General features: G+C 48.1%; 1 protein-coding gene and 1 long non-coding RNA gene across 2 annotated transcripts in view; one reads left to right on the top strand and one right to left on the bottom strand.

The window, feature by feature from the left end:
* The window catches only part of LOC140523147 (uncharacterized), a 37,550-nt gene extending 35,588 nt beyond the window's left edge, over window positions 1-1,962 (bottom strand). The window contains exons 1-3 of the mRNA XM_072638173.1: window positions 1,958-1,962; window positions 1,746-1,780; window positions 912-1,444 (exon numbers count right to left, since the gene is read on the bottom strand). Of these exons, the coding sequence (XP_072494274.1) occupies window positions 912-1,444; window positions 1,746-1,780; window positions 1,958-1,962 (573 nt within the window). The remainder of the gene's footprint in view (window positions 1-911; window positions 1,445-1,745; window positions 1,781-1,957) is intronic.
* A 345-nt stretch (window positions 1,963-2,307) lies between these two features.
* On the top strand, window positions 2,308-5,361 carry LOC140529359 (uncharacterized). Its single transcript, XR_011975517.1, has 5 exons — window positions 2,308-2,875; window positions 3,001-3,088; window positions 3,340-3,476; window positions 3,601-3,663; window positions 5,063-5,361. It is a non-coding gene; the product is annotated as an uncharacterized lncRNA (long non-coding RNA).
* The last annotated feature ends 5,925 nt before the right edge of the window (window positions 5,362-11,286 follow it).

The following is an 11,286-nucleotide window of genomic DNA, read 5'->3' as shown; positions in this document are numbered from 1 at the left end:
CTGAAAACAAACGAGTAGGGTAAAGAGAGACAGCAGCCCTCACCTTTAAAGCCCCCGGATAACCCGCGGGCAGCGACCCCGCCGGGGAGCACGGGGCTCCCCAAGCCCCCCGCCCCGCGGCCGCCTCCTGCTCCCCCACTACCTCCTGCAGAACTTGGCCGAACTTCAGGCGAGCTCCCCGCAAACAGCCCCAGAGACCCCCGGCTCACCGCAGTGACCACGCCCCCTGCTGTGCAGCGCGGGGGGGGGGGGGGGGGAGGGGTTCTGGCCCCCTCCTCTCCCGCTTCCCCTCCCCCTCCCGGCCGCACCTGCCCAGGGTGGGGCCCGGGGCCACGCCCTGCCGCGGTGGCGGGGCGCTGCAGATGGAGCCCCCCGCACGTGCGGCCGCACCTGCCTCCTGCCAGGCTCCGCTCCGGCCCCCGCACCTCGCGGCCCGGCTGGGGCGGGGAGAAGCGGCCTGGGCCGGCCGGGGCGTCCGAGCGCGCTCCCCCGCGACCACCTGTCCGTGTCTCCCGCGCCCCTCCCCACGCCGCAGCCCCCTCCCCACCTCCAACCCTATGCTCTCCCCGGGGTCCTCCTTAGGCCTTCCGCCGTCGGGGCCCTGTCCGCTGCAAAGGGGGCACCACGCCCACTGCAGGGGGTCCCGCGCGGGGGATGCTCAGCTCCCGGCGCAGGGGGCTGAGTCTGCGCCTGCACCTGCCCCGAGATGCCTCGCGCGTGCCCACTGACCACGCCGCGGGGGGCGGGGGTGCCCCGGGGGCTTGCTCCAGCCGCGCGGAGGGGGGGACGGAGACGGGGGCTGCCGGGGGGAGGGCCGCAGCGGGGGGCACTCACTCCAGGGCAGCGGCCCCCCGGCTGCAGGCCCCCAGCTGTCTGTGCGCGCTCCCAGGCCGGCCCGGGCCGACTCTTACCTTCCTCCGGGGTCCGGCTTCCGGAGCGGGGCGGGGCGTGGGCAGGGGGCCCCGGGAGCCCCCCAGGAAGGCTGCAGCTGGGGCCGCCGCCGCGGCCGCCGAGCCAGCGTGTGAGCTCAGCCCCGAGGCCGGGCGCTTCCCACGCTGCGCTCGCGGGGCCCCGCCACCTAGCGGCCGCGTGTGGGCGGCGCAGCCCGGCTGGGCCGAGCGGTCGGTGAGCGTTCGTCTGTGCCCGAGTGCCCGGCGCGGTGCCAGTCTTGGGGGGGGACGCAGAGAGGCACGGGGCAGCCCACGTGCAAACCACCGCGCCCCCACGAGCGCTCGGCCGGGGAAGGGTAAATGATTACGGGGGAAGGCCCTAGAACTCGGGGTGCCCCCGGCCGAGCCCCCGACCAGCCCTCCGCCCGTGCCCTCCGCCCGTGCCCTCCGCCCGTGCCCCGCGCTGGGAAATGGACGCGATGAGCGCTCGGGGCAAGTGACGAGCTCCTGTTGAAATCCTTTTTTATTATTCTTATTTTCTTTCTTTATTGTGACTTAAAAAATAAAACTAGCTTTTCCAGAGCAAAGTGAGATGGAGAAACAAGAGGATTGTGCCCGGAGCTGCAGGTGTGTTGTGCGGTGCCAGCGAAGGAGCAGGTAACTTCCCCTCCCCCTCCCGTCCCCCTTTCCCACGCACAATTCTGCTTTTTTTCCGGCCCCCCGCGTGGTCTTCACCCCAAGCCCTCCGCCACGTTCTCCCTTCTCGGGCCTGTGTCCCTTACACGATGCCCTTCCTGATCATAGGTTGGGACGTGGAAGGACCCAGGGAGACCCTTCAGTCCGGTCAGCAGTCACCGGAGGCCTGCTGGGCGCTGGGCACTGTTAAGAGTCTGAGGGTACAAGAACACAATGAGTCCCTCCTTAGCCTCAAGGAGCTTTCGTTCTGTTGGGGGATGGGGAGGCAGCTTGTGCACAGTGAATAAAGGAGCAGGCAGAACTGGAACTCAAATTAAGGTCCAGTTTCTTACAATGAGGAAGGAAGGCCTAGGGGCACTTGCTGAGGTCACTCCATGGTCAGCTGAGCCTAGGCTGAAGAGGCAGTTTGGTGACATGGAAAGATCCAGAGTCCAGAGGACACATTCCTGTCGGACAAGTCCCGGCCTCTCTGGGCCTTTGTCCACGCCCCAACCCCGCCTAAACATGGAAGAGCAGGAGTCATTAAACCATTCCTCTGCATCTACCCAGGACTGCCCTTGACATTTGTTTTTTAGAATCAGACCTGTTTCACTTGTATAGGAAACTGCCTATGAGCAAACATCCCCCCCCAATTCAGTGAAGCAGAGCTGGTTCTGGAGACAGAAGGCCTGGATTCAGATCTCACCTCAGGACAAATTACCTAGGTGACCTTGAGTAAGTTATTTAACTCCTTCAGTTTCTTCATCTACAAAATCAGGCGGCTGAACTAGATATCCTCTGAGGTCCTCCCCCAGCTCTAAAACTATGTCCTTCAATTCCTTAGTCTATACCTGCTCTTCTAGTGTTTTCTGGAAGCTCTGAGAAATTAAGGGTCCCCCCAGGCTTAATGTGTCAGAGGTGGGGTTTGAATGCTGACAAAGAAACTACTCTCTGAGGTCTGACTGGGGAAACACCTGGAGGGAGGGAGGGTCACTGGAGGGGTGGACTTGGAGGGAGGATGGGATGAGAATTGCAGAGAGCAAGGGTCAAGTGTAAGAGAGGTGAGATAAGGGATGAAAAGCACTTTGGAAACCTTAAAGTGCTGTTTACGTCTCTTTTCATCCCTGCCACCATTAAAGGCTCCATCGGGACTGTCAGCTTGAGCAGCCAGAGCCTCTACTGTCTGAAGCACCTTCTCTCCTACTCTGAACCTCCAGCTTTGTTTAGTGTATCCCAAACAGCCCTGTTCCTGCATTCCTGTGATCTGGGGGATCCTCGTGATAATATCTGGAACATTCTTACAGTACCATGTAATGTTAGCTATTATTATCTGGGTGAACTCCTACAGACGCTACCACTCATAGGACACATCAGAAACTGCCTAGTAATCTCATCAACCTACAAGCATTTATTAAATGTTTACTATCTACCTTAGGGGCCACAGTGGAGGGCCTGGAGGCAGGAAGACTCATCTTCCTGAGTTCAAATCCAGCCTCAGACACTTCCTACTTGTGTTACCCTGGGTAAGTCATTTAACTCTTTGTGCCTCAGGTTCCTCCTCTGTCAAATGAAACACTCTAATATCTGTGCCAAGAAAACCCCAAATGGGATAACAGAGAGTCAGACATAACTGAAAAACAACTGAACCCGTACATCAGAGAACCAGTCCCTGAATGGAAGATAACTGACTATTCCTATCATTCCCAAAGAATTATTTAGAACTCAAAGAGGCCTTAAAGATCATCTAGAGAAACCTATTCATTTTTTTTAACAGGTGCAGGAACCGAGGTCCAGAGGGTTTCAGTGCTTTTCCCAAGGTCACCCAGGCAGTTGGTGGCAAAGTCAGGCTTCAAACCCAAGTGATCTGACTTCACATCCATGGCTCTTCTGAGGCACAATGGCAGTAAACAAGTAAGCCAGGCAGGCGATGGGGAGGGACACTGCTGAATGATTTTTCTATAATCAGCTATTAAAGACTTGTCCTACTAATTACTCTATTAATTAGACATTTTCTTATGCTTCCACGTGTTATCAGCCTGCCAAGGCAGAGAAAACCCAACCCCTGGGATAGAAGATAAGAAAAATCAGAGAGACAAAGGTAGCAAATATGTATGTATGTTTGTGTGTGTGTGTGTGTGTGTATATGTGTGGGGGGGTGCATGTTAAAAGCTCAATGCTCAGTGCCCTGGGCAAATCCATCTTCAAAAAAGCAAGAGACATTTAGCAATCATCTAAGGTGGGGGGAGAGGTATGTGTAAGGGAATTCTAGATGACTTGTGTGTGTGCAGAAGAGGAGAAATTAGAATCTACTTAGGGATCCATCCTGTTAATCTAGGATCATTTTTCAAGCGCCTCCTTTGTGTCAGACACTGTGCTAAGCCCTGGGAATACAAAAAGAAGCACGGAACAGTCCCTGACCTCAGGAAGCTTACAATCTAACAGGGAGACAGCTAGCAAACAAAGAGATACAAACTATATAAAAAGAAAATCATTAGCAGAGAGGAGGCAATAGAATGAAGAGGGGTTGGAGAAGGTTTCTTGGAGATGATGAAATTTTGGTACGAATTTGAAGGGAGCCACAGAAAGGACCAGGCACAGCTAAGGAGATGGAGTGGTCCAGGTATGGGGGCAGCTAAAGAAAATTCTCTGAGCAAGAGATGGAGTACCTTGTTTGTGGAATGACTGGGAGGCCAGTGTCACTGATGGGGAGTAAAGCATAAGAACAGAAAGGTGGGAGGGGAGGGAAGGGGGCTAGGGTATGTAGGAAGGGCTTTGAATGTTAAACAAGATTTTGCATTTGCTCCCAGAGGTGATAGGGAGTCACTGGAGTTTATTGAGTAGGAGAGCAACATGGTTGGACCACCTTTTGGTGAAAGCCTTGGACTTTGCTTTTCACCTTGAGCAACCACCTGATGTTTCCCGAGTTGCCAGTGGAGGATTGTTGTTGTTGGGCCATTTTTCAGTCATATATGATACTTCGTGACCCCATTTTGCGTTTTCTTGGCAAAATGGCTTGCCATTTCCTTCTCCAGCACATTTTGCAGATGAGGAAACTGAGGCAAACAGGGTTCAGTGACTTGCCTAGGGTCACATAGCTAGTGAGTCTCTGAGGCTGAATTTGAACTCGTCTTCCTGAATCCAGAAGTCCTGCCCTCTATCCACTGTGCCACCTGCCAGCCACTGTGAGAGGAGTCCAAGGTGTTTATTCCAGTGCTGCCAAAATGTGATCAGCATTATAACTGCTCACATTTCTTTCTGCTTCCAGTCAATCAGTAAACATGTATAAAGCTCCTACTATGTGCCGAGCACTGAACTAAATGCTCTCTAAGTCCCTTTCTCACAACAACCCAATGAATTCAGTAAGGCCCACATCATTATTCCCATTTTACATAGGAGGAAACTGAGACTGTGAAAGATTAAGTGACTTGCCTTAGGCTAGATCTGCCGCTGACTCTTGAGTCTAGTGTGATCTTTATGACATCATGCTGTCCCTCCAGGTATCTTCCCTCCAAGAAAAGCAGTGAAAAGAGAAGAAAGCCCATAACTGAGGTCCCTGAGGCTGACATCAAACAGCGATCAAGATGGCCACCCGTCCTCTCAGTAGGAAGGCATTCGCAGTGAGATCTCCCGGATGTGAACCATCTTTTTTTTCTTTTTCAACATGCCTTCCCATTATTAAGCTACTGTTGGGCTTCACTTCCAGGGCAGTATCTCCCCAGAGGCACTTGATTTTGTGAAAGTGGGGGAAGGGGAGAAAAAATGGAGTCCTATCAGTCAGTAAACATTTATTAAGTGACTTCTGTGTGCCAAGGACTGCTAAGTGCTGGAGATACAAAGAAAAAACAAAAACAAAAGACAGTCCCTGCCCTCAAACAGCTTCTCATCTAATGCAGATTGTAATAGAATAGAAGGGCAAAGGTAGTAAAGGTATTAAAACAGAAGTGAAAATGGAACCTTGTACAAAGTTATCAGGAATAATAATAGCTAGCATTTCTATAGTACTTTACAAATATTACCTCCTTGGATCGTCACAACAACTCTGTAAGAAAGTTCCTATTATTATTTTGGTTTTACAATTGAGAAAAATTGAGAAAACTGAGGCAGACAAAGGCTGACTTCCCCAGGGAAGTCCATTTATATTGGGGTACACTTATCTTGTACCAACTCTATGCCAGGCACTGTGCTTAGTGCTAAGTAAAGTACTAAGTACTTTACAAATATTAATTCATCCTCATAACAAGCAAGTAAGTGCGGTCATTATTCCCATTTTACAGTTGAGGAAATTGAGGCAAAGAGGATAAATGATTTCCCCTATATTTTACAGGGAAAAAAATGAGACCATGAGCTCCCTCTTCTCCCCTCTTCCTCATCCCCTATCCTCTGGGTACCTTCTCCCACTTTCTCCTCCTTTACCTGTTTTCCATGATGTAGTGGCCTTACTCCTTACCAAGGCTAAACCCTCTCCTTGTTCCAAAAATCCCATTCCATCATCTCCTCCAACAGATCGCCCCCTCTGTTATCCCCCACTCTTTCACTTCTTTTCAATCTCTCCTTCTCTACTGGTTCATTCCCTACCACCTACAAACATATACACACGTCTCTCCTACTCTGAAAAAACCTTCCCTTGACACTTCCATCCCCACTAACTATCCTCATATATCTTTTGGTCCCTTTGTAATTAAACTCCTCAAAAGGCCACATACAATAGAGACCTCTCTCACTCTCTTCTTAACCCTTTACAATCTGGCTTTCAATCTTATCATCCCACAGAAATGGAACTTCCATGGAATTAGTAACTCTCCAAAGTTACTGATGGTTTCTTAGCTGCCACATCCAATGGCCTTTTTACAGTTCTCATTCCCCCTGACCTCTCTGTAGCCTTTGGCACTCCCTTCCTTGCTATGTTTTTTCTCTCTAGGTTTTTAGGGCACCACTCTCTCCTGGTTCTCCTCAAACCTAACTCCTTTGCTTTGCTCCTTCTGTGTCTCCTTGGCTGCCTCCTCCTGCAGATCACACCCGCTAACATAGGCATTCCCCAGAATTCTGTCCTGGGCCCTTTTCTCTTGTCCATCTCTATTTCTTCACTTGGTGATCACGTTCGCCACATGGATCTAATTACTACCTCTATGTTGATGATTCTCATATCTACATCCCCTGCCCCTAAACTCTCTGCCAACTTCTAATCTTGCATCTCCAACTGCCTTTTAGACATCTTAAACTAGATGTCCAGTAGACATCTTAAACTTAATATGTACAAAACAGAATTCCTCATCTTTCCCTTTAAAACCTCCTCCCTTCCCACCTTCCCTTTTACTGTAGAAGGTAACACCATCCTCCTAGTCCTTAGGCTCACTGCCTAGAACTTGTCCTGGATTCCTCACCATCTCTCACCTGTCCCCCCCCCCGCCCCGTACCCAAGCCGTTGCCAAGGCCTTTGCAAATCTTTGCAAGATTTCTTGACTACGGCCCCCTTTCTCCTCCAACACCCCTCTAGTGTAGGCCTTCATCATTCCATGCTGTCATTATTACAAGAGCATGCTGGTGAGTCTACCTGCCTCAAATCTCTTCCCAATCTAATCCATCCTCCGTAGCTATTAAAGTGATTTTTCTGAAGTGCAAAACAACGCCCCCTCTCTCTTTCATCTCCTCTCTTTCTCTTTCCTCCTGTCTCTCTATCCCTCCCTCTCCTCTCACCCCCTTCTTTCTTTGTTTCTCTACACACACACACACACACACACACACACACACACACACACACACACACAGTCACACTCACACACACTCTCACACTCAATAAACTCCAGTCACTCCCTATTACTTCAGAATCAAATACAAAATGCTCTGTTTGACATTCAAAACTCTTCAGGACCTAGCCCCATCCCACCTTCAGGTTCTTCTTATACCTTGCTCCCCACCATTTACTCTTTCATCTAGTGACATTGTCCTTTTTTTTCACCTCCCAGCACTTTCTCTGGCTGTTCCTCATGCCTGAAATGCTCTCCCTCCTGACCTCCCTGACTTCCTTTAAGTCCCAACTGAAATCTTATCTTTTACTAAGAACCTTCCCCAACCCTTCTTGATTCTAGTGTCTTCTCTCTGTTAATTATTTCCTATCTATCCTGTATATAACTTGTTTTGTCTATATTTTTGGGCATGCTGTCTTTCTCACTAGGTTATCAACTCCCAGAGGGTGGACGTCTTTTTTTCTCCCCAGCTTAGCACAGTGAGGGGCATATAGAAGGTGCTTAATAAATGCTCATTGTTTGATTGGCATAGAGAATTTCCAATGAGGAGAGTCTCTCTACCAAGGCAGAATAGAAACTGTTCTGTAACCTCCAATATTAGAGAGCTATCTGATGGCACAAAAAGAGTAAGCACGCTATTCAGGATCATACAGCTATTATAGGTTAGAGGCAGCATTGAACTTGGGTCTTCTTGACTCTTAGGCCAACTCTCTGTCCACATTACATCACCTCCCCCATCCCCAAGGTATGTATGTATGTATGTATGTATGTATGTGTATATATATATATATATATATATATATATATATATATACATATACACACACACATATATACATATACACATGTATATGTATACACACATGTATATATGTGTGTGTGAATACATATACATGTACATATACATATGTACATAAACATTCGTGTATGTCCAGAAGTCTTGATGGAGGCAGGGCTCATATGGCTTCTTATATCTAAGCTGGCTTAAGCCAAGCTTCACTCTGCTCCAACTCTCCACCCATTTACTTGCCAATCTACTTGCCTCTCCCCAAAGGCCCTCCCCAGATCCACTACTGTCCAGTTCTAAAGCCACAATCAAATCAATCCTGCCATTGTTACTAGGAAGGATGTGTGTCACCTCTACTTCCCATCCTGGTAACTTCTCAAGCCAAAAACCCCACATCCCTGGCCACTACTACCTTATATATGTCATTTCACCCCATTCCAATGGCAGCTCCTTATGTTGTATCCTCAACCCTTAGCAAAATGTTTAGCACATAATAATTGTGTCTGATTCTTCATGACCCCATAGACCATATTGTCCATATGGTTTTTTCTTGGGGTTTTTCTTAGCAGATACTGGAATGTTTTGCCATTTCTTTGCCAGCTCATTTTACAGATGAAGAAACTGAAACAAACAAGGATAAGTGACTTGCCCAGGGTCACACAGTCAGTGTCTGAGTCTGGATTTGAATTCAGATCTTGCTGACTCCAGGCCCAGTGATATATCCATTAAGCCACTTAACTGTCCTGCTTAATAACTACTATTTCATGAATAGTATGAGATAATATGTGTGAAGCATTTTGCAAACCTTAAAGCACCAGTAAATGCTAGTTGTTCTTTTCATGAGTTCATGTTCATGCAGATACATATGAAAACATTTATATGTATATGTATTGCTACCTAGGAGCTGTGATCTTATTGGTGTGGTATACATCAAAGCTTCTCTGTGCTTTCTTTGTGGCAGCCAGGCAGCACAGTGGATAGAGCACTGAAGCTGAAGTCAGGAAGACCTGAATTTAAATCCAGGCTCAGAAACGTACTAGCTACATGACCTTGGGCAAGTCACTCCAGTGCTATCTGCCTTGGCTTCCTCAACTGCAAGATAGGGATAACCTGCCTCACGGGGTAGGTATTAGGATCAAATGATATATTTGTAAAGTGCTTAGCACAGTACCTGGCATATAGTAGGTGCTTAATAAATGCTTTTTCCCCCCTTTGCATCCATCCAATTCTTATTCATGTTTTCCTCAAACCTTCCCTTTAGGATGCACCCAACATAGACAGGGCAGCTGGATAGTACAGTGGATAGAGCACTGGGCTTGGAATCAGGAACATTCATCTTGCTGAATTCAAATCTGACCTCAGTCACTTATTAGCTGTGTGACCCTGGGCAAATCATTTATTCCTGTTTGCCTCAGTTTCCTCATCTGTAAAATGAACTGGAGAAGGAAATAGCAAACCCACTATAGTATCTCTGCCAAGAAATCCCCAAAATGGAATCACAGAGAGATCCTATTCTGGCTCTTTTAATATCCCAGAGGCCTCTCTGCAGTAGTCAGGCTGTCTACCTGTTGCCTCTCATTCTCCATCCATGACCAGTCCACCTCCTTTCTGGGCCCTCTGTGTCCCCCACAATGCCATTCTTGCTCCCCTGCGCACTTAAGTCGTCACTGATAACGTACATCAGCTTGCTGATGCCCACTGTGTGTCTTTTCGGTGCCCTTTGAGCTACTTGCAATTTCAGTTCCTCTGAGATCAGACGTTCCATGATTCATAGCACCCCCCACACACGTACACACAATCTGACCCATGCGTAGGTGTTACGATTAATCATCACTGGCTGATTATCCTGATTGCTTCATTTGTTAGCCCGCTGCGGCTGTCATATTTTCAGTAACTACATTCTGTTTGTCCTCATTCTGGTACAACCTTCATCTGGAATATCAGACAGATTTTTTTGGAACACATGAGCTATCCATATGTGGAGGACTTTCTTTCACATCATTATTTTCTGGCATGCTAAGAGGGCTAACCTATCCAGCTTGTAGCACTGTGCTTTGCATATAGCAGATAATCAATGAATCATACATGAAGGAGTGAGCTATTCACTCTGATTTATATATTCTCAGCCCAAGGGTTTAGATTACAGCAGAAGGGTCAGACAAGAGGATGAATGTACTGACAGGCAGTAGGGATGAAGGGAATTGGAGACCTGTCAATCCAAAGGTCTCCTCTTAGACCTTATCCTCCTTGATCTCTTGAATGAGATATTTCATATCAGTAATTGAGGCAGCATTGGACTTGAAGTCAGGGTTTGGATCCCACTTACCCAACTATGTGACCCTGGATGTGTCACTTAACCTCAGTTTCCTCATCTATGAAATGAGGGTAACAGTAGCACCCACCTCACAGAGTTGTTGTTAAGGGTCAAATGAGATAATATATACAAAGCACTGTGAAAATCTTTAAGCAGTAGCACAGGAGATAGAGTGCCAGGCCTGGAGTCAGAAAGATCTGAGTTCAAATATGACCTCAGACACTTATTAACTGTGTGACCCTAAGCAAATCACTTAACCCTATTTGTCTCAGTTTCCTCATCTCTCAAATGAACTGGAGAAGAAAACAGCAAATCACTCCATTATCTTTGCCAAGAAAACCCTAAATGGGGTCACAGAGTCAGTTATGACTGAACAACAAATCTGTTATGAGCAGCTAGGTGGCACACTGAGCTTGAAATCTGAAAGACTCATCTTCCTGAGTTCAAATCCAGCCTCAGACACTTACTAGCAGTGTGACCCTGGGCAAGTCACTTAACCTTATTTGCCTCAGTTTCCTCATCTGTAAAACGAGCTGGAGAAGAAAATGGCCAACAGGTCCAGTGTCTTTGCCAAGAAAACTCCAAATAGCATCACTGAGATTGGGCACAACTGAAATGATTGAACAATAACAAATATTAGCTATTATTACTATGGTGAATCCCCTCCTCTTCTAGGAGGCTTCTGAGATCTTGCACTGTCGTGATTATCTTCTGACCACTCTGTTTCTTTCTTCTTCCTCCTTTTGCCTACTAAGGATGGACAGTCTTCCAGCACTGTATCCCCAATAATAACTTTGTGCAGTTGATATGCCTATCCTTCTCTATATGGCTTCAGCTGTTATGGCTTTTCTGCAGATGACCTCTGTCCTGGAAAGT

This window comes from Notamacropus eugenii, chromosome 2 (assembly GCF_028372415.1).
Source record: "Notamacropus eugenii isolate mMacEug1 chromosome 2, mMacEug1.pri_v2, whole genome shotgun sequence".
Lineage (NCBI taxonomy): Eukaryota > Metazoa > Chordata > Mammalia > Diprotodontia > Macropodidae > Notamacropus > Notamacropus eugenii.
The sequence above is the reverse complement of the archived record's forward strand: the minus strand, read 5'-3'. Positions and strand labels throughout refer to the sequence as shown.